General features: G+C 37.6%; 1 protein-coding gene across 5 annotated transcripts in view; it reads left to right on the top strand.

Annotated features, from left to right (window-relative positions):
• Positions 1–24,123, top strand: part of ZC3H12B (zinc finger CCCH-type containing 12B) — a 167,098-nt gene that overhangs the window by 114,059 nt on the left and 28,916 nt on the right. For 3 of the 5 annotated variants that reach the window (XM_084869504.1, XM_084869502.1, XM_084869505.1), the window contains one exon: positions 15,921–16,684. In XM_084869504.1, the coding sequence (XP_084725630.1) occupies positions 16,074–16,684 (611 nt within the window). In that variant the 5' untranslated portion in view covers positions 15,921–16,073. Of the gene's footprint in view, positions 1–7,598; positions 7,950–11,769; positions 11,852–15,920; positions 16,685–24,123 lie in introns of those variants that run through there. The other 2 variants (XM_084869503.1, XM_084869506.1) reach the window with 2 other exon arrangements.

The raw sequence follows: 24,123 nt of genomic DNA, 5'->3' as shown, positions 1-24,123 counted from the left end.
TAAATAGAAAGCATAAAGAGTAGACTAGAAGAAGCAGAGGACTGCATCAGTGAGCTAGAAGACAAGATGGGAAAAATACCCAAGTAGAGCAGCTTCTAGACAAAAAGTAAAATTAAAAAGCAGGAAAAGAGCTTAAGGCAACTGTGGGACAACACAAAACAGAACAACATTTGCATAATAGGGGTTCCAGAAGGAAAGGAAATTGAGCAAGGAATAGAAAACCTGTTTGAAGAAATAATGAGAAAAAACTTCCCGATATAGGGAAGAAAAACCCCACACAAATCCAAGAAGCTCACAGAGTCCCAACCAAGATGAACCCCAAAAGACCGATGCCAAGGCACATTATAATTAAATTGGCAAACACCAATGACAAAGTAAGAATCTTAAAAGTGGCCAGAGAGAGACAGAAAGTTACACACAAAGGAACCCCCATCAGACTAGCAACTGATTTCTCAACGAAAACTCATCAGGACAGAAGGGAATGGAATGAAACATACCAAGTCATGCAAAGGAAGAGTCTGAATCCAAGAATACTGTACCCAGCAAGGCTATCAATCAAAACTGAAGGTGAAATCAGGAACTTCACAGACAAAAAATGACTTAGGAAATTTATCATCACTAAACAAGCAAGGCAAGAAATGTTAAATGGTCTACTGTAAAAAAGAATATAGGAAAAGAAGAAGGAACACAGGGATAAAGAATAAGAATGGCAAAAAAAAAAAACAACTACCTATCAATAATAACTTTAAATGTAAGTGGATTAAATGCCCCAATCAAGACACAGGGTAACAGATTGGATAAGAAAACAAGACCCATATATCTGGTGTCTACAAGAAACCCACCTCAGAAAAAAAGACATACACAGACTGAGAGTGAAGGAATTGAAAAAAGGTTTTCCAGGGAAATGGAAAAAAAAAAAAAAAAAGCTGGGGAAGCAATATTTACATCTGACAAATTAGATCTCAAAGTGAAGGACATAACGAGAAATAAGGAAGGCCACTTTCTAATACTAAAGCGAGCAATCCATCAAGAAGAAATAACTCTGGTAAACACATACGCACCTAATTCAGGAGCACCCAAATACATAAAAAATATCTACAGGAGTATATCAAGGGAGAGATTGACAGCAATACACTCAGAGTAGAAGACTTTAATACCCCACTATCGCCATTGGACAAATTTTCTAAACAAAAAATCAGCAGAGAAACACCAATCCTAAATGACTTATTAGACCAGATGGAATTAATTGACATCAATGAAAACAACAATCCAAAATTTTGGAAACACAGCAAAATCAGTCTTGAGAGGGAAGATCATAGCTCTACAAGCCTACTGCAAAAGAAACAAGAAACAATGGTAATAAATTACCTAACCCTACAACTCAAAGAGTTAGAAAGAGAGCAATAAGAAAGGTCCAGTGTAAGCAGAAGGAAGGAAATAATAAACATCAGAGTGGAGATAAACAAAATAGAGATCCAAGAAACAATATAAAAGATCAACAAAACCAAGAGCTGGTTCTTTGAAAGGACAAACAAGATTGATGAACCTCTAGCCAGGCTCACCAAGAATCAAAATGAGAGGACCCAAATAAACAAAATCAGACATGAAAGAGGTGAAATAACAACAGATCCCGCCGAGATACAAAGGATTGTTAAAAAAAAAAAAATACTACAACTCTATTCCAACAAACTAAACCACCTGAAAGAAATGGACATATTCCTAGAAAAATACAACTTTCCAAAACTCAATCAGGAAGAATATAAATATCTCAATAGGCTAATAACTATGGAAGAAATTGAAGCAGTCATAAAAAAGCTTCCAGCAAACAAAAACCAAGGGCCAGACAGCTTCACAGGGGAGATTTACCAAATATTCAAAGAAGAATTAAAACCTCTCTTCCTAAGACTATTCAAAAAATTTAAGAGGACGGAACTCTTCCAAGCTCCTTCTATGATCGTAGCATCACCCTAATATGAAAAACAGATAAAGACAACACAATTAAAGAAAATTACAAGCCAGTATCCCTTATGAACATAGATGCCAAAATGCTCAACAAAATTCTAGCAAATTGGCTCCAGCAATACATCAGAAATATCATACACCATGACCATGTAGGATTTCTTCCACTAATGTAAGGATGGTACAATATCAGCAAATCAATAAACGTGATACATCACATAAACAAATTGAGAGAAAAAAAATCACATAATCATATAAATTAATGCAGAAAAGGCATTTGACAAAATCCAACACCCTTTCTTGATAAAAACTCTCAACAAGTATGGAATAGAAGGAACATACCTCAACATAATAAAAGCTATACATGATGAACCCAGAATTAACATCATACTAAATGGACAAAAATTAAAACCATTTCCCCTAAGAGCAGAAACAAGACAGGGATGCCCACTCTCACCACTCCTATTTGACATAGTACTGGAAGCATTAGCCATTGCAACCAGAGAAGTAGAAATAAAAGGCATCTAAATTGGAAAAGAAGAAGTATACCTGTGCAGATGACATGACATTGTATATAAAAAACCCGAAAGATTCCATCAAAAAACTAATAGACTTAATAAATAAATTTGTCAATGTAGCAGGATACAAAATCAATTCCAAGAAATCTATGGCATTTCTATCCACCAATAGTGAACTTACAGAAAGAGACTAAGAAAGCAATCCCATTTACCATTGCACCAAAAAATAAATAAATAAATAAATAAATAAATAAATAAATAAATAAGATACCTAGGAATAAAATTAACCAAGGAGGTAAAAGACCTATACACAGGAAACTACAGGACACTGAAAAAAGAAAGAAATAGAGCAAGACATAAACAGATGGAAGAACATTCCATGTTCATAGATTGGTAGAATCAACATCATTAAAATGTCCATACTACCCAAAGCAATCTATAGATTCAATTCACTCCCCATTAAAATGCCAATGGCATATTTCACAAACATAGAAAGAACTCTCCAAAAATTCATCTAGAACAACAACAACAAAAAAAGACCCTGAATAGCCACAGCAATCCTGAGGAAGAAGAATAAAGTAGGTGGAATCTCAATACCAGATTTCAAGCTGTATTACAAAGCCACTGTTCTCAAAACAGCCTGGTACTGGCACAAGAACAGGCATATAGATCAATGGAAAGAATAGAGAATTCAGATATCAACCCAAACCACTATGCTCAATTAATATTTGACAAAGGATGCTTGAACATACAATGGAGCCAAGAGTCTCTTCAATAAATGGTGTTGGGAAAATTGGACAGATAATGCAAAAAATGAAACTAGATCACACCATACAAAAATAAACTCAAAATGGATCAAGGACTTAATCATGAGACTGGAAACCATAAAAATACTAGAGGAATCCACAGGCAGAGAAATCTCAGACGTATGCTGAAGCTATTTCTTCACCGATACCGCTCCTAGTGCAATGGAAGCTAAAGAGAAAAGAAACAAATGGGATCACATCAAAATAAAAAAGGTTTAAAACAACAACAACAACAAAAACAAAACAAAACAAAAAACACCATCAACAAAACAACAAAAAAGCCGAAACCGGTTTGGCTCTGTGGATAGAGCATTGGCCTGCAGACAGAAGGGTCCCAGATTTGATTCCAGTCAAGAGCATGTACCTTGGTTGCGGGCACATCCTCAGTAGGGGGTGTGCAAGAGGCAGCTGGTTAATGTTTCTCTCTCATTGATGTTTCTAGCTTTCTATCTTTCTCCCTTCCTCTCTGTAAAATAATCAATAAAATATTTTTTTTAAAAAAGAATACCTTTCAGCATTTCATATAATACTGGTTTGGTGGTGATAAACTCCTTTAGTACAAGAGGCAGCTGATGGATGAATTTCTCTCATCGATGTTTCTAACTCTCTATCCCTCTCTCTTTCTCTCTGTAAAAAAAAAAAATCAATAAAATATATATTAAAAAACAAACAAACAAGAAAGCCCACTGTATGGGAGAACATATTTTCAAAAGTTATCACTGATAAAGGTTTAATTTCCAACATCTACAGGGAACTTATACAACTTAATAAAAGGAAGAGAAATGATCTAATAAATAAAAAAAATGGGGAAGGACCTAAATATAATCTTTTCAAAATAAGACAGAAGGAAGGCTAAGAGACTTATGAAAACATGCTCAAAGTTACTAATTATCCGAGAGATGCAAATGAAAACGACAATGTGGTACCATCTCACACTAGTCAGAATGGCAATCATCAACAAGTCAACAAATGACAAGTGCTGGTGAGGATGTAGAGAAAAAGGAACCCTAGTGCACTGCTGGAGGGAATGCAGATTGGTGCAGCCACTGTGGAGAACAGTAAGGAGTTTCCTCAAAAAACTGAAAATGGAACTCCCATTTGACCCAGTAATCCAACTTCTAGGAATATATCCCAATAAACTAGCAACACCAATCAGAAACGATATGTGTACCTCTATGTTCATAGGAACTCAATTTACCATAGCTAAGATTTGGAAACAGTCTAAATGCCCATTAGCAGATGAGTGGATTAGAAAACTATGGTACATCTACACAATGGAATACTACACTGCTATAAAAAAGAAGGAATTCTTACCATTTTCAGCAGCATGGATCAACCTGGAGAGCATTATGTTAAGTGAAATAAGCCAGGCAATGAAAGAAAAATACCACATGATCTCACTCATTTATGGAAAGTAAAGAACATTATAACCTGGTGAGCAAAAAGATAGATACAGAGGTAGTAAAGCACTGAACAGACTGTCAAATTACAGCAGGAAGAATGGGGAGTGTTGGGAAGGTGGGGAGGGGGAAGAAATCAACTGAAGGACTTGTATGCATGCATATAAGCACAACCAATGGACACAAGACATTGGGGGTGTTTGGGATGAGGGCATGGGACTGGGGTTAGGGGAGGCTGGGGAAAGGTCAATGGGCAGAAAAGCGAGATATATGTACTACTATATGTAATACTTTAAACAATAAAAAAAAAGAAGTAAAAGACATGCTGAGGCCTGGTGCTGCTTGTTTGAGAGATTTTAGGAAAGTCCAAAGCATGAGGCAAAAGAAGCCAGTTGTATGGAAAAGCCACTGGAAATGGCTTGGATGAGCCTGAAAATAACAAGTGGTAGGGTCTCAGGGAATTACTAGGGTGGAGCAAAAAGTGTGATCCAGGTTGATAGAGATTTATATATGGTGCCCTGTCTGCCAGCTGCATTACAGTGAGGGCTGAGCAGAGTACATTGCTAGCACTTATATCTTGGAGAAAGCTGTCCCTTCAACTCTTGCCCTAATTCTGGGCAAGTTAGTTCCTCCCCCAATATCCCAGGTTCCTTTCAAGCTGCTACCCTAGCACTGGAGTCCAGAGGGAGTGAGTCCAAGTAAGTTCGTGTGCAGACCCTTTAAGAGGAACTCCAGCAGCCTCCATATCATTCAGTCACAATTCCAGCTGGTTTTTAGAGCCAGAAGATGTGGGTACTTCTCTTCCTGGTACTGGAACCCTGGGCTGCGGAGCCTAGTGTGGGGCTTCCCCACCCCCACCCCCATTCCTCAGGGAAACCTTCACAGCCAAGATATCCCTCCTGGTTTTAAAACACCACATGTGGGTGTGGAACCAGCTGGTTCAGAGATTCTGCACTATGTCTCTACCTTTCCTACCAGTTTGGATGTCTTTAGTTGTAGGACTTCTAGTCAGCCATATTTCTGGTGTCTCTGAATGATGATTGTTCTGCATTTTAGTTGTAATTTTGCTATGGTTGTGACAGGTGGTGAGTCCCATGGTTACCTACACTGCTGTCTTGATGGAATTCTCTATTCTATTCTTGATGTTGCATATGTTGGATAGCTCTGTCCTCCATTACTATTGGACTTTCTTTTTAACATTTTCAGTGGTTTTGGCTCAGTAAACATGTCAGGTGCTGATGTTTTAATGCAGGGTGTTTTTATCCCCACATATTTTGATTTTAAAAAATGAAGTAAACATTTATAGTAGCACCTAAATATTGATCTTAGAAGATTTTTTCTGTGCATATGAAAAATAAATGAATGTTATTTTGTAAAAGAATGATGGGATTGGAGGAAGAATGAATGGTAATGAGAATATTTTTTTAATTTGATTTCTTTTCTTTTTTTCTTAATGGAAATTTCTTGAGGTCACAATTGGTAGCTTTTCCCTGCATAGGTTTCTCTGCTATTTTAGATTCAAGTGTAAGCTTGCAATCATTTGCTTAATCATATTTGAAAACAAATTATATAATATGTGGCTTTCTTTAAACAAATTACATCCAGTCCTATAATTTCATCTGACTAATGTGATTTTCCAAAGTATACCAGTTATTAGTCCATTTATTTGTAATTTTTTTCAATCAATAACAATGAAAGATAAAAACTCTTTCAACACCTGTCATAAGTACATGCTAGAGCATTATATTTGAAACTTTCTTCCCATTAACTTAATTGTGGGGCAAAAGTAACTACTTTTTTTTTAAGTTCTCCTCAATGCTTTTTTCTATCACTGCTTATTAGGCATGATGTTTTGACTAAGTCACAATATCATATTAATCTTCATAAACTTACAATTTAAAAATATTTCCCTGCCCAGAAAATTGTTACTCTTTCCTTTAAGGCTCAACTCATAGCTCTCTATAGTTGACATACAATCCTATATAATAAAGAGATAATATGCTACTTAGACTGGACTACAGAACAACCTTCTGGAACAACCAGTGGGCAGGGCCACAAGGCAGCTGGGACTGCGAGGCAGCAAGGGCCACAATGACCAAGTTAGCTAGGGCTGTGAGGGCTGGGGCAGCCAGGGCCATGAGGGCCTACCCTTTCACAAATTTGGTGCATTGGGACTCTAGTATTATATTAATTTCAGGTGTACATTAATTTCAAATGTCTAACATAGTGATTACACATTTATATACCTTATGATGTGATCAATACATTGAGTCTAGTAAACATGTCACCCTGCAAAGTTATCACAGTATTATTGACTATATTCCCCTTCACCTTTTTTCACTCATCCACTACCCTCATCTCCTCTGGCAATGCTCAGTTTGTTATCAGTTTGTTATTAAAGTAAAATGCAGCATTTGTCTTTCTCTGTCTTAATCACTTTTCACAGTTTGTAATTATTAGTTATGTAATTATTTTATTACTAGAGGCTTGGTGCATAAAATTTGTGCATGGGAGTGTGTCCCTCAGGCCAGCCAGCATCCTCTCCAATCTGGGACCCCTTGGGGAATGTCTGACTGCCGGTTTAGGTCCTAAACTGGCAGTCAGACATCTGTCTTAAAATCCAGGACTGCTGGCTTCCAACAGCTCGCCTGCCTACCTGCCTGATTGCCTCTATCTGCTTCTGCCTGCCAGTCTTATCACCCCCTAACAACTCCCCTGCCAGCCTGATTGATGTCTAACTGCTCCCCTGCCATCCTGATTGATGCCTAACTGCTCACCTGCCAGCCTGATTGCCCCCAACTGCCCTTCCCTGCTGGCCTGATCATCCCAACTGCCCTTCCCTGCTGGCCTGGTCCCCCTCAACTTGCCTCCCCTGCCATCCTAGTCATTTCTAACTGCCCCTCCTTACTGGATATCTTGTGGCTGCCATCTTGTGACCACATGGGGGCAGCCATCTTTGTGCAAGATGTGACAGTCAATTTGCGTATTACCTCTGTATTATCCACTCCCCACCATCACCACTTTAAGCACTTTTATATCCTCAGTCCCTGACACATTTTCAATTCAAAAAATAACTTTAGAGAGAGGATTCAAGATGGCAGTGTAGGTAAACACCTAAACTGCTGCCTTGCACAACAATTTCAAAAATACAACTAAAAGACAAAATGTCTATCATCCAGAACCACAGGAAAGCTGGCTGAGTGGAAGTTCTACAACTAGAAGGAAAGAGAAAAGAACATTTAGTGCACAACTGCTGAAAAGCTGAGGTACAGAGGCGCGTGCGATCTGGGCTGGCTACAGACATTGCTTTCTTTAACCCAAAGGGAGATGAGTTACTGATTTCTCTGAAATCCAGTTTCTGGGGAGACACAGGGGACACAAACTCCTACAGGGAGAAGCTGGACTGTCTGTTATCGGGTTGGAAAGTGAGGGTGGCTTGCTTGCAGATCTGCGCGCAGCAATAACTGATTGCTATGCTGGGGCATGGGGCATGAGGATGTGGTTGGAGGCATAGGGATGGCTGGCTAGCAGCCATCGTTGTTTGCCATACCCAAACTGAGACCCCACCCCACACAAACTACAAACCCACCCAAGCTCCAAGCAGCGGCTTTTGCATCTGAATGGCCTTCCCTATCTCAGTTTAACCTATCAAACTTGCAACCGGTTAAAACAGCTCCAAAACCTCCAATCTCCAAGCAAAGAGGAGAAAACTGTAGTTCTCTCAGTAACTCCTTCAGGGTGGCCTCAGAGAGTAGCTGAACTGCACCCCATTGAAGATTCAGAAGCCAGTGTAACTAGTGGTCAGTGTGAGACACCAGATTTCAACTGACACATTCAAGAGGGAGACTCAGTGAGCACCAAATCTCCATGGAAGCAAGGCCTGCACCATAAGCATATCTCCAGCGCAGCAGTTCTTCCATTATAAACACAGCAGGTCCTCACAGCCAATTGGCCTGGAGGTCAATTCCTCCCACTCTACCAACAGCAATCAAAGCTTAACTACACCAAAACTTTGCACTCAGCCCACAAAGGGGTGTACCAAGTGCTACATCAGATGATTGGGGAGGCTGAGCTACTGGCCTCTATAGGTCACCTAATACACAAAGCCACACAAAGCCACTCCATAAACACAGGGAAGCAGCCAAAATGTGGAGACACAGAAGCATGTCACGAATCAAAGAAATGGAAGAAAGCAAAATACTGGATATAGAGTTGAAAACCACATTTATAAGGTTACTCAAGAATCTTATAAAAACAGCTAAGAAATTTGAAGAGACCTTCAAGGACCTTAATAAAAATGCCAAAAAACAAAAACAAAAACAAAAAAAATGGAAAAGACTGCCCCTAGGGCAATGGAAGCTAAAGAGAAAATAAACAAATGGGACTACATCAAAATAAAAAGCTTTTTTACAGCAAAAGAAACCATCAACAAAACAACAAGAAAGCCCACTATGTGGGAGAACATATTTGCAAATAATACCACTGATAAAGGTTTAATCTCCAACATCTACAGACAGCTTATACAACTAAATAAAAGGAAGATGAATGATCCAATTAAAAAATGGGCAATGGACCTAAATAGAATATTCTCAAAAGAAGACAGAAGGAAGGCCAAAAGGCACATGAAAACATGCTCAAAGTCATTAATTATCCGAGAGATGCAAATCAAAACAACAATGCGGTACCATCTCACACCTGTCAGAATGGCCAACATCAACAAATCACCAAACGACAAGTGTTGGTGAGGTTGTGGAAAAAAAGGAACCCTTGTGCACTGCGGGTGGGAATGCAGACTGGTGCCACCACTGTGTAGAACAGTGTGGAGTTTCCTCAAAAAACTGAAAATGGAACTCCCATTTGACCCAGTAATCCCACTCCTAGGAATATATCCCAAGAAACTAGAAACACCAATCAGAAAGGATATATGTGCCCCTATTTTCATAGCAGCAGAATCTACAATAGCTAGAATTTGGAAACAGCCTAGGTACCCATCAGCAGATGATTGGATCCAAAAACTATGGTACATCTACACAATGGAATACTATGCTGCCATAAAAAAGAAGGAATTCTCATCATTTGCAGAAACCTGGATGGAATTGGAGAACATCATGCTGAGTGAAATAAGCCAGTCAATGAAAGAGAAACACCACATGACCTCACTCATTTATGGATAATGAAGAACAGTATAAACTGATGAACCAAAAGATAGATATAGAGACAGTAAAACAACAAGCAGACTGTCAAATTACAGCGGGGAAGGTAGGGAGATCTGGGGGAGATAATAGATTAACCAAAGGACTTGTATACATGCATATAAGTACAACCAATGGACACAAAACTCTGGGGATGGAGGGTATGTATGGGGGGGGGCAATGTTAAAATATGTACACAGATAATAATTTAATTTAAAAAAAGAATGTAAAAAAATAAATAAATAAAATAAAATAAAATAATGGAAAAGGAACAGTCAGAAATTAAACATACACTGTCTGAAATAAAGAATATACAGAAACTCAACTGTAGATCAATGTACCCCAAGAATAAAACCAAAGATCTGAAATATGAGAAAACAAAAAACATTCAACCAGAAAAACAAAAAGAAAAAAGAATCCAAAAATTTGAAGATAGTGTAAGGAGCCTCTGGGACAACTTTAAACATACCAACATCTGAATTTTTGGGGGTGCCAGAGGAAGAGAGAGAGCAAATATTGAAAACCTATTAGAAGAAATAATGACAGAAAACTTTCCCTACCTGGTAAAAGAAATAAATTTACAAGTTAAAGAAGCACATAGAACCCCAAACAAGAGCAATCCAAAGGGGACCACACCAAGACACATCATAATTAAAATGCCAAGGGCAAAAGATGAAGAGAGACTCTTAACAAGCAGCAAGAGAAAAACAGTTGGTTACCTACAAGGGAGCACCCATACAACTGTCAGCTGATTTCTTAACAGAAACTATGCAGGCCAGAAGGGAGTGGCAAGAAATATTCAAAGTGATGAACAGCAAGAACCTACAACCAAGATTACTCTATCCAGCAAAGCTATCATTCAGAATTGAAGGTCAGATAAAGAGCTTCACAGACAAGAAAAAGCTAAAGGAGTTCATCACCACCAAACCAGGATTACATGAAATGGTGAAGGGTATTCTTTAAGAAGAGGAAGAAGAAAAAGGTGAAGATAAAAATTATGAACAAAAAGACATCAAATACATACCTACCAACAAGTGAATCTAAAAATCAAGTGAATAAAAAATCTGAAGAACAGAATGGACTGGTGAATATAATAGAATCAGGGGCATAGAAAAGGAGTGGACTGAAAATTATCAGGGGAAGGGGGTCTGAGGGTATGGGAAGAGATTGGACAAAAATCTTACACCTATGGATGAAGACAGTGGTGGGGGTAAGGACTTGGGGTGGGGTGGGGAATCAGGTAGAGGGGAGCTATGCGGGGGAGAGGAACACCTGTAAAAATCTGAACAATAAAGATTTATTAAAAAATAACTTTAATATTATATCATTCCTGAATATTTTTCCTAATACGTTCAACCACCACTCCCTGTCACACTAAGTTTAGTCTCACAGAGTGATTGGAGTGCTGCACAGAGCTGCAACCTTCAGGGTGCATCTTCCTGGATGGCTCTTTTCAAAGTCTTGGATAAGTGCTGTGTTATGCTATTATGGCACAGGGGTGACATTATTACCCCATTCTATAACCCTATTTCTCCAATCTGCAACCCCAATGACAGTACTGACCATTTTCTCTTCTATATATCAATGGAAATTTTCAAGTAACTTGAAGGAGTGACCAGACCTCATGTTTGACTAATGTTCTGACATAATAATTAACACTCCTCCTTTCATTCCCAAAAGTGTCCAGTTTGGACTAAAATTGGTATGTATAAAATTGTGTTTCAGCACTTTCTAGGGCCACTTGTATCCAATGTTTTTATTACTTTGCAAATTCTTTGAGGACAGGATCAGTTCTTATTTCTTTTCCTATATCCAGAAAGTACCATAGTGTCTGGCACTCTGTGGCTGTTCTTTTTTCATTTGTTTTGTTTTTGTTATTTGTTTTTTGGAGTAGTGCAATATATTCAACATGGTGAAAGACAAAAACCTACAACCAGAAATACTTCAACCAGCAAGGCCACTATTCAGAACTAAAGGTGAGACCAATATTTCCCCCAGACAAGCAACAGCCAAAGTGTTTCATTACCACCAAATGGGCACTACAAAAAAATGCCACAGGGAATTTTTTTAATTAAAATTTTTAAATGTTGCCCTGGTTAGTACTCTCAGTGGTTATCAATGGCCTGAGCACCACAGGGTTGCAGGTTCAGTTCCCAGTCAATGGTACATATTTGTGTTGCAAGTTTGATCCTACATGTGGGAGGCAACCAATTGATGTGTCTCTCTCACATCAATTTTTCTTCCCCACCACCACCCACTTCTACTCTCTAAAAATCAAAGGAAAAATATCCTTTGATTAATAAAAAAAATTAAGTGATTTAAAAATATTTTAGCCAAAACCGGTTTGGCTCAATGGATAGAGCATCGGCTTGAGGACTGAAGGGTCCCAGGTTTGATTCCAGTCAAGGGCATGTACCTTGGTTGTGGGCATATCCCCAATAGGGGGTGTGCAAGAGGCAGCTGATCGATGACTCTCTCTCATTGATGTTTCTAACTCTCTATCCCTCTCTCTTCCTCTCTGTACAAAATCAATAAAATATATTTTAAAAAATAAAATAAAATAAAATAAAATAAAAATATTTTAATGTTGGCATTACTGCATGTGTCCCCCTTTCCCTCTTTTCCCACCTTCATTCATCCCTGCTTCACTCTCCCTTAACCTTCACAAAACTATTTTTATCTATTGTGTATGCATATATGTTGTTCTTTTGCATAAAAAGATATTCCTGCAATCTTTACCTCAAGAGGTTTGTTTTGTAAAGCAAAACAATAACAAAATATACATGACACCTACACACTTACATAGGTTCTAGGAGAGACAAAAATAACTTTTAAAAATTATATTGCCAAAGGCTTTGATAGTAAATCCATGTTTATGTCTGCGGAGTCATTTATTTTTCTTCCACTTTAGGTTATTGAGTAGGAAATTTTCACAATATTAACTGGTAATTTCAGTGACAATTTACTATGTTGTGGGATTTTCCTGAGTTTAAATTTGCTATTGAATGTCTATTGTATATGAACATGGTAAAGATGCTAACACCAATGTGAATTTGACAGGTAGTAAAGAAGGAGAAAAACATTCTATGCTCCACTAGCTAAGAGAATTCAAACATGTTTTTACAGGTACCTCTAATTTGTCACAAATATATATATTTAGTCTTATAAACTGTTGTTTTTGTTTTGTTTTTTTGTTAATTCTCACCCAATGATATTTTTCCATTGATTTTTTTTTTTTTTTAGACAGAGGGGGAGATATAGATAGATATGAAGAGAGGCGGGGAGAGAGAGAGATATATTGTTTCTAGAGAGAACAATTGGTTGCCTTTCGCACTTGCCCCTACTGGGGCTGGGGAATGAACTTTCATCCCAGATATATGCCCTTGACCAGGAATCAAACTCACGATCCTTTGGTGTTCAAGCCAATGCTCTAAACAATGAGCAACAGTGTCTGGCACTAAACAGTTGTTTTAAGTGACTTTGGAACTTTGAATAAATTCAGGGACAGAAATCTCAATGTCCTAGAAATTATTTTAAAGAGAATAAAAATTTAAGTCAGATAGTTAATGTGGAACTTATAAAAGGAATAGTCTAGGTGAAATGGGTTTCTATGTATTGGCTAATTCATTAAATGAAAATATTGAAGTCATAAGTACCAGTATAATCATTAGAGGCATTATTATATGCTGTCTGAATGTCAGTTATCAGATGTCAATTCTGTGTGCATATGATGTTTTCAAATGTGACTCTTCTAAATAAACATGTAGTTGTCCATATTATTCTTAGAATTACTGGTAACTTTTCTTCTTTTTTGTATAAATAAGATTGAAGTGTAACTGGATTACCCTAGTACACTGATTGTACAGATAGTATAGTTTTAGATTAGTGAGTATGTTACAGAGAACCGGAATAAATCAAGCAATGCTTAGAGAGTTTGGAGTCACAGTTTATTCACCACAGTGGGCTTAGAGAAAAAGAATTCAAATTCTAAGCAAAGCTACAAGCAAAACTTTCCTTTTTATTAAAGAGCCAGCCCTATGTGCACTTAGTGGTTATCTTGCTGCTGGCCTTGAAAACAACACAGTTCTGTCCAATTAAAAATACACTTGGGCCGAAACCAGTTTGGCTCAGTGGAAGAGCATTGGTCTGTGGACTGAAAGGTCCCAGGTTTGATTCCGGTCAAAGGCATGTACCTTGGTTGCGGGCACATCCCCAGTAGGGGGTGTGCAAGAGGCAGCTGGTTATGATTTTCTCTCATCGATGTTTCTAACTCTCTATTCCTCTCTGTAAAAAATCAATAACTGTATTTTCCGGCGTATAAGACGACTTTTGGAAAAGAAAAAACAAAAGTCAACCAAAAATCGGGGCAAAAGACCAAAATTTCACAAAAATTACCTGCAGATCTTGACGGCAAAGTAAGTCTTTTCTTTGAAGTGGGGGGTAGTCTTATACAGTGAATATAGGCCTGAACCTATGTTTTAACTGTAAAATTAGGGGGTCATCTTATATGCCGGGAAATATGGAAAATATTAAAAAAAATACACTTGGCATGGAATTGAGAGTATGGGCATATCTATAATAGTCTTTGGCCTACAAGGTCAGACAGCTAAGTTTATCTTCCTCATTATTCAAGCAGGCTAAAGCAGGCTAGAAAACAAAATTATTTTTTTTTAGAATAAGAGGCCATTAAAAAAAAACACAGAATTCCAAACAGTAGTTTTATAAAATAGGGGTTAGCCTTCTCAAGCACAGTTGCTATCTAAGAGCTTGTCAGTACTCACAGGTCTATAGCCTTCCATTATGGTTAGTCTTCTTCTTTTTAAACTAAACCCCTAGTGGTGTATATTGCACTCTTTACATAATATAAGAACCTAACTATGTTCTGTTCACTTTTCTAAACACTTTTCTTACTCATTGTATGTAATCTTTACCCTGTGATGTAACTACCAATATCCTCACTTTACATATCAGTAAAGCAAGAATCAAATTGAAAGAAACACTCTAGCCAGTTTAGAACTCAAACCTATCAGGTAGGTGAGAGAAATTTAGAAATAAAATTGTCGCTGATTCTCTTCTGTAATTTATATATTTTAAAATGTTCTAGTTTTTCATGCAAGTTGAGTCGATTTTCTTTCTTTTACAGTATAATTAAAACAATTACCAGTACAACAAATAAAAGAGGCTTCAGATACAATTCATGGTTGTGCACAAACCTCTTTCCTTATCTGGAGCACACCTCTCTATTTGTTAGCCTTCTAGCCTGCTTCAATGGCTAGAAAACAATTTTAATTGTTTTCTAATTTCCCCAGTAGATGAGGTCCCTGATGTTTTGCATATAGTAGTGCTGGAAAAGTTGTACTCTTCAAGAGTGGAGCTCAACTATAGTAAGAAGGATCCGGTGGCCCTAGCTGATTTTCTCAGTGGTTAGAGCATCAGCCCATGGATTGAAGAGTCATGAGTTTGATTTCAGTCAAGGGAAAGTGCCTCAGTTGCAATTGGCAGCCAAGGCATGTGCGGGAGGCAACCAATCAATGTTTATCTCGCACATCAATGTATCTCTGTGTGTTTCTCCCCCTCCCTTCTACTCTCTCTAAAAATCAATGGAAAAAAAATGGCCTTGGGTGAGGATTAACAAACAAAAAAAAGTTGTGTGTTGTATTTTCTTAAAGAAGGATCTGGTGTGGAATCTTGACCACTTACCTGGTATAAAGGAAGAGAGAGTCCTTTGAACGATTATATATACATAATTGTTGAAGTGCCAAGTTTGTTTCTCTAAGTTGTGATAAGCTGTTAAATTTAGCTGTGATTTTTTGGAGGGTGGGGATTATATCATTATTGCCACCACAGAAAGACATATGTCTAGAATTATTACATAATTTAAAATTCGATATTTTTAAATATAGAATCCAGGGCGAGTCCAATTATTTTAAGTAGAAAAATAAAATGTCAGATAACCTGTAGTTTCTTAAGAAGAAATCACTATATTCTAAAATGCTTTTTCAGAATTTTACTAAATATGATTGTGGTATGTGTGTTCATTTGCAGGTACTGGTAACATCTGAACATACCAAACCAAACAGACAAACTCTTGCACCACCACTACCACCACACTGTACCACAAAGAAATGCCACTATACATGGTTTCCAAGCAGGCTAAAAATAAAAAGAGTTGATTAGATCTCAGACCTACTAAACGGGATGACGGCCACTGCTGCAGTGGAAACACCAAAAATGAAGAAGAGTGCCTCCAAAGAAGAGAAGCAGCCACCTAACCAAGACAGCACAGAACAGGGCAATGCTGATTCTGAAGAGTGGATGAGCTCTGAAAGCGACCCTGAACAGATGAGCCTTAAGAACAGCAATAGCAGTGACAATAGCTGTCAACCTGGAGTTGTTCAGTTGAAGAAAAAGGAGATTCCCTCCAAGCCACACCGCCAGCTCTGTAGATCACCCTGCCTAGATTGCCCAAGCTTCTCCCAGAGCAGCATTCTACAGGATGGGAAGATTGACTTGGAAAAAGAATACCAAGCCAAGGTGGATTTTGCTCTAAAGCTGGGCTATGCGGAGGAACAGATTCAATCAGTGCTGAACAAGCTGGGCCCAGAATCACTTATTAATGATGTATTGGCAGAGCTTGTCAGACTTGGGAACAAAGGTGATTCGGAAGGACAGGTCAACTTGAGTCTGTTAGTGCCTCGGGGGCCCAGCTCCAGAGAGATTGCAAGCCCTGAACTGTCTCTTGAAATTGACATAGACAGCAGTGACAATTTGAGGCCAATTGTCATTGATGGAAGTAATGTGGCAATGAGGTAAGACTGGTATATTTTCTCTCTCTTTCTTTAAAAGTGCCCTGAGCTCATAGAATTGTCTTCCTTTGCAAAAGACTGCAAGAAGCCCTTAGTTATTGTCTATAGCTTGTGCTCCTCTAAGTGGACAGAGGCTAAAATGATTATGCCCTGGCTTTTTCTTTCTCTTTTGAAATGGTTGCCAATTTTTTTTTTTCAGGTATGCTGAAAGCAGCTTAGACACCAGTGATGCTTCAGAGAAGACATAACCATTTAGTTTTTGTTTTTCTTAGAGTTCCCTCTCCCATCTGTACTTGGATGGACCAACCATTCTGAAAATGTTGCTTTTATAATGTGACTTGAGTGCATTCTTGGGAACTTAACAGTAACTCCTGATCACCATTCTACCAAATTTTAATCCCTTTGCCTGGCTTTGTGATATGACCTTTTCTTCCTCCCATTTGATTTTATCTCTCACTCTTACTGCATCACATAAGTCTTTTTAAAAATCTACATGTAAATTATGCTGATTTCTATGCCCACTACTTGTGTTCATGTCATTTTCCAACCTGGGATGACCTCCTCCTTATCTTCATACCCTTCATGTTGTACCACCTCCACAAACAAATTTCTGACTTCTCTATTCCCAATAATAGTCTCTGAGCTACAGTACTTATGGTAGGCTGAATAATATCTCCCTAAAGGTGTCTGCATCCTAATCCCTGGAATCTGTGAATATGTTATTTTACATGGTAAAAGGGGCTTTGCAGATATGATTGAGTTAAGGATCTTGAGATGTGGGCGATTACACTGGATTATCAAGGTGACCTCAGTATAATGACAAGGGTTCTTATAAGAGTGAGGAAGAGGGGAGAGAGAAAATGTGTTCCGAGTCTTGTCCTGGAGCAGAAAGAACAGTTGAGGGTTGCACAGGGAGTGTTTGTTGGCAAGTTAAGGGACAGCTAAACTCCAGGAGAAGGTGGAGGACTGCTGGACTGGTTTCCCCTGACTGGGCTGCCCCCACTGCTGCTGGGTCCCCTCCTGGAGCTACAGGCTCAGACATGGATACCGCACCATCTTGAAAGGGAAAGTAGATCTTATCAGAAGACTGAAAATCAACAACTGCGGCAAGCATCGAACAGCTGTGAACCCCAGAACACTAGTCCCCAATTGGCACAAACATACAGATTTAAAGGATCTCTTCACTCCACCATGGAAAGGTCAGATTTTGCCTGGGATAAGGTGAGGTCTCTGGTCCCAGCAGGACAGAAAAAAAGCACACTTTGCAGGAGCTGGAGGACCAGGGAAGTCTGTGCCTAGAAAAATCCATGGCTGTTGGGGCTGGCATGATCCGTGTATGTAGAAGGGGGCCCTCAGAGCTGTTAACAGAAGGAATCTCTAAAAATCAACCCATTTTGATCTGACGTGGAGGGACAGCCTAAGATTTTCAAAGGTGTACCTGCTGCTTAGACTTGCGTGCAGGCCCATTGTTCAAACAGTTGGGCATTTTACTCTTCAAATCCTTGCTTCTGATTACTAAGCCCAATATATAGGATCACCCAGTTGGGGACACCCTGGTAAACTGCAGGGGAAAGTTGTTTTTCTGGAACCCAGGGATCAGAACAGGGAGTGACAATTGGAGAGCCAGCTCTGATGCAGCCCACTATGACAAACCGGTATTGAGTGCCGTAGGGAAAGAAGGATCACAACAGTGGCTATAGAGGGCAAATAGATCCAGAAGTCAATTCAGAAACACTGCCACCCAGGGGCTGAATCACAAATTACTCTTGTGTAATAAAAAATAAAGTAATACAAGAAATTAAGATACCACCTGCTTAAAAATCAGGACTGGCTTACAACACTGAGAAGCAATGGTACACAGGAAATTGCAATACTGTCCGAACTGGGAAATAGGCGTGCCAAACAGAACAATAGAAGAAGTGAATGACCTTCACTACTGTACATTTTTAAAATTTATTTATTTTTTCATTTATTTTTTTCATTTTTTGCCTCTTTTAATTAAGAAACCAATTTTTTTCCTCAAATGATTTTACCTTTTTGATTATAACATTTTTATTTTCAATCAGCATTATTTCTACTACTATTTAACTTTTTTTTAGTGTCCTTTTATTTTCACTTTATTTTACTTTGGGATTAGTGTTCTACATTCTATTTTCATCTTTCATTTAGCATTGTTTTATCATATCTCAACTCTATCTTTATGCTAACACTCTCTTCCTAACATTTCCCCTTTTGGTGTCCTGTTTATCTTACCCTTTTTCTGCTTTAGATTTTCCCTGTTCTTTCTCTTTGCCCCCTGTTAAAAATCTCACCCTACTTATATATCTAATTTCCAATACCCTGCTCCAAGTCCATACATACTTCTCTCTTCATTCTCTTAAGTATCCAAAAAAATTGTTTTTCTCTTTGTTCTTTTGTTGTTGTTTACTTGAATGTTGATTATATTGAATTTTCATACTTTTTTGTGAGATGGTTTTGTTTATTCTTTTTTTTTTGCTTGTTTTTTTTTGTTTGCTTTGTTTTTGTTTGGTTTTTGCTTTTGTTTTCCCTACCTTGCTTGATATTAATTCATGTTGTGGTTTGTATTAATCTCCAGGTACTTGTTACTGGCATTTGCTTGGATTAATAGTTGTTTTATTGGAGTTTTCTCCCTATATGTAGTTGTTCCCCTTTTCTTCCTTAGTCTCTTTCTTGTCTCTCTAACTTGCTTTTTCCTTTTCCCAATTTCATTTTGACACTCTTTATTTTTCTCTTTCTTTTTCCTCTTCTTCTTTCTCTCCTATCACCTAATTTGCCTTTCTCTGGTGGTTACCTTTATTGGAAGTTATTAATATCATGAATACGTTTCTGTTCAGTGCCTTGTGTGTTTTACCTGTTGTGTTATATTTTGTGCCTTTAAATCAATGCAGGTGAGAGGGAACTACATAACCAGATATCCGTAGAAGAGAGACCATGGGGAGACAAAGAAACAGCCCGCATATGAAAGAAAAACAGGCATCACCAGAAAAGGAAGTAAATGAATTAGAGGCATGCAACCTATTAGAGATAGAATTCAGAGAAATGGTCATAAGGTGACTGAAAAAATGAAAGACAAATTCAACAATATGAGTAAGAACCAAGAGGAAATGAAGAAGAGCCAAGAAGAAATGAAAAATGACATCGCTGCTGTAAAGAACTCAATAGAAAGCATCAAGAGTATACTTGAAGAAGCAGAGGACTGCATCAGTGAGCTAGAAGACAAGGTAGTAAAAATACCCAAGTAGAACAGCTTCTAGACAAAAAAAAAAAGAAAGAAATTAAAGAGCAGGAGGAGAGCCTAAGGGACTGTGGGACAACACAAAACAGAACAACATTTGCATAATAGGGGTTCCAGAAGGAAAGGAAACTGAGCAAGGAATAGAAAACCTGTTTGAAAAAATAATAACAGAAAATTTCCCTGATATGGGGGGGTGGGGAATCCCACACAAATCCAAGAAGCTCACAGAGTCCCAATCAAAACGAACCCCAAAAGACCAATGCCAAGGCACATTATAATTAAATTGGCAAACACCAACGACAAAGAAAGAATCTTAAAAGCTGCCAGAGAGAGACAGAAAGTTACATACAAAGGAACCCCCATCTGACTAGCAACTGATTTCTCAACAGAAACTCATCAGGCCAGAAAGGAATGAAATGAAATATATAGAGTCATGAAAACAAAGTGTCTGAACCCAAGAATACTCTACCCAACAAGGCTATCAATCAAAATTGAAGGTGAAATCAGGAACTTCACAGATAAAAAAGGACTTAGGGAATTTATCACCACCAAATTAGCAATGCAAGAAATGCTTCAGGGACTACTGTAAAAAAAAGAAATGGGAAGTGAAAAAGGAACACAGAGGTAAAGAATAAAAATGTCGACAACTAAGTACCTATCAATAATAACTTTAAATGTAATTGAATTAAATACCCCAATCAAAAGACAGAGGGTAACAGATTTGATAATAAAATAAAACCCATATATCTGGTGTCTACAAGAAACACACCTCATAAAAAAAGACATACACAGACTGAGGGAGAAGGGATGGAAAAAGTTTTTCCAGGCGAATGGAAATTAAAAAAAAAAAAAAAAAAGCTGGGGAAGCAATACTTATATCTGAAAAATTAGAACCAAAATGAAGGTCATAGCAAGAGATAAAGAAGTCCACTTCCTAATACTAAAGTGAGCAATCTAAAAGAAGAACTCTGGTAAACATATATATACCCAACACAGGAGCACCCAAATACACAAAAAAACTACTGGAGGATATCAAGGGAGAGATTTACGGTAATACAATCATGGTAGGAAACTTTCATACCCCACTATCACCATTGGACAAATCCTGTAAACAAAAAATCAGCAAAGAAACATCAATCCTAAATGACTCACTAGTCCAGATGGAATTAATTGACATCTTCAGAATATTTCACCCCAAAGCCACAGAATATACATTCTTCTCAAGTGCACATGGGCCATTTTCAAAGATAGACCATATATTAGGTCACAGGCAAAGTCTCTACAAATCCAATAAGATAGAAATCATATTAAGCATCTTCTCAGGTCACAGTGGCATAAAACTGGAAATAAAGTACAATAAAAACAATTCAAAGAAATAAGACACATGGAGACTAAATAACATGCTATTAAACAATGACCGGTTACCAGAGAGATCAAGGAAGAAATAAAAAACATCATGGCAACAAATGACAATGAAAACACAACAATCCAAAACCAATGGGACACAGCAAAAGCATTCTTGAGTGGGAAGTTCATAGCTATAGCAGCCTACTGGGGAAAAAAACAAACAAGAAACAATGGTAATAAATTACCTAACCCTACAATTCAAAGAGTTAGAAAAAGAGCAATGAGAAAGGGCCAGTGTAAGCAGAAGGAAGGAAATAATAAAGATCAGAGTGGAGATAGACGACATAGAGACCAAAGAAACAATACAAAAGATTAAAAACGAAAAACAAAAAACAAGAGTTGGTTCTTTGAAAGGATAAAGAAGATTGATGAACCTTTAGCCAGGCTCACCAGGAAACAAAGAGAGGCGATCCTAATAAAATCAGAAATGAAAGAGGTGAAATAACAACAGACCCTGGCAAAATACAAAGGATCATTAAAAAATAGTACGAACATCTCTATTCCAACAACCTAGACAACCTGGAGGAAATGGGCATATTCCTAGAAAAATATAACATACCGAAACTCAATCAGGAAGAATATAAACATCTCAGTAGGCCAGTAATTATGGAAAAAAATTGAAGCAGTCATCAAAAAGCTCCCAGCAAACAATAACCCAGGGCCAGACAGCTTCATAGTAGAGTTTTACCAAACATTCAAGCAAAAACTAAACTCTATCTTCCTCAGCCTATACCAAAAATTCAGAGAAAGGAACATTTCCAAGCTCCTTCTATGAAGCCAGTATCATCCTAATATAAGGTGACCAGATGTCCCGCTTTTGGCGGGACAGTCCCGATTTTTAACAATTTGCCCGCGTCCCTCAGGGTTTTAAAATAGTCCAAAAGATTTAATAGATTCTTTCAAAAAATTGGGACTTTTTTAAAACGCTGCGGGATGCGGGACAAATTATTAAAAAATCGGGACTGTCCCACCAAAAGCGGGATGTCTGGTCACCTTATCCTAATACCAAAAACAGATAAAGACAACACAATGAAAGAAAACTACAGGCCAATATCCCTCATGAACATAGATGCCAAAATCCTCAACAAAATTCTATCAAATAGGCTCCAGCAGTACATCAGAAAGACTATGTACACCATGACCAAGTAGGATTAATCCCATGAATGCAAGGATGGTACAATATCAGCAAATCAATAAACGTGATACATCATATAAACAAATTGAGGGATAAAAATCGCATAGTCATATAAATTTATGCAGAAAAAGCATTTGACAAAATCCAACACCCTTTCTTGATAAAAACTCTCAACAAGGTGGGAATAGAAGGATCATACCTCAACATAATAAAAGCTATATGTTGAAAACCCAAAGCTAACATTATACTCAATGGGAAAATCTAAAACCATTTCCCCTAAGAACAGGAACAAAACAGGGATGCCCACTCTCACCACTCCTATTTGACATAGTACTGGAAGTATTAGCCATTGCAATTAGACAACAAGAGGAAATAAAAGGTATCCAAATAGGAAAATAAGAAGTAAAGCTGTCCTTATTTGTAGATGGCATGATATTGTACATAAAAAAACCCCAAAAGATTCCATCAAAAAAGCTAATAGATTTAATAAATAAATTTGGCAATGTAGCAGGATACAAAATTAATGCCAAGAAAGCTATGGCATTTCTATACATCAATAGTGAACTTACAGAAAGATAGACTAAGAAAGCAATCCCATTTACAATTGCACCAAAAAATAATAATAATAAGATACCTAGGAATAAACTTAACTAAGGAGGTAAAAGACCTACACCCAGAAAACTACAGGACACTGAAAAAAAAGATAGAGAAAGACATAAACAGATGGAAGAACATACCATGTTCATGGATTGGTAGAATCAACATCATTAAAATGTCCATACTACCCAGAGCAATCTATATATTCAATGCACTCCCCATTAAAATACCAACGGCATATTTCACAGACCTAGAAATAACTCTTCAAAAATTCATGTGGAATAAAAAAAGACCCTGAATAGCCACAGTGATCCTGAAAAAGAAGAATAAAGTAGGTGGGATCTCAATACCAAATTTCAAGCTGTATTACAAAGCCACTGTTCTCAAAACAGCCTGGTATTTGCATAAAAACAGACATATAGATCAATGGAATAGAATAGAGAATCCAGTTATCGACACAAACCACTATGCTCAATTAATATTTTATAAAAAAGGTATGATCATACAATGGAGCCAAGACAGTCTCTTCAATAAATGGTGTTGGGAAAATTGGACAGATAATGCAAAAAATGAAACTAGATCACGAACTTACACCATACACAAAAATAAACTCAAAATGGATACAGGACTTAAACATAAGTCTGGAAACCATAAAAATACTAGAGGAATCCACAGGCAGTAAAATCTCAGACATATGATGAAAGAACTTCTTCACTGATACTGCTCCTAGTGAAATGGAAGCTAAAGAGAAAAGAAACAAATGGGACTACATTAAAATAAAAAGCTTGTTCACAGCAAAAGAAACCATCAACAAAACAACAAGAAAGCCCACTGTATGGGAGAACATATTTGCAAATGTTATCTGATAAAGGTTTAACCTCCAACATCTACAGGCAGCTTATACAACTTAATTAAAGGAAGATAAATGATCCAATAAAAAAAAAATGGGCAACAGACCTAAATAGAATCTTTTTGAAATAAGGTAGAAGGAAGGCCAAGAGAAACATGCAAACATGCTCAAAGTCACTAATTATCCAAGAGATGCAA

The sequence above is a fragment of the Pipistrellus hanaki genome, assembly GCF_964339955.1.
Source record: "Pipistrellus hanaki genome assembly, chromosome: X".
Lineage (NCBI taxonomy): Eukaryota > Metazoa > Chordata > Mammalia > Chiroptera > Vespertilionidae > Pipistrellus > Pipistrellus hanaki.
The sequence above is the reverse complement of the archived record's forward strand: the minus strand, read 5'-3'. Positions and strand labels throughout refer to the sequence as shown.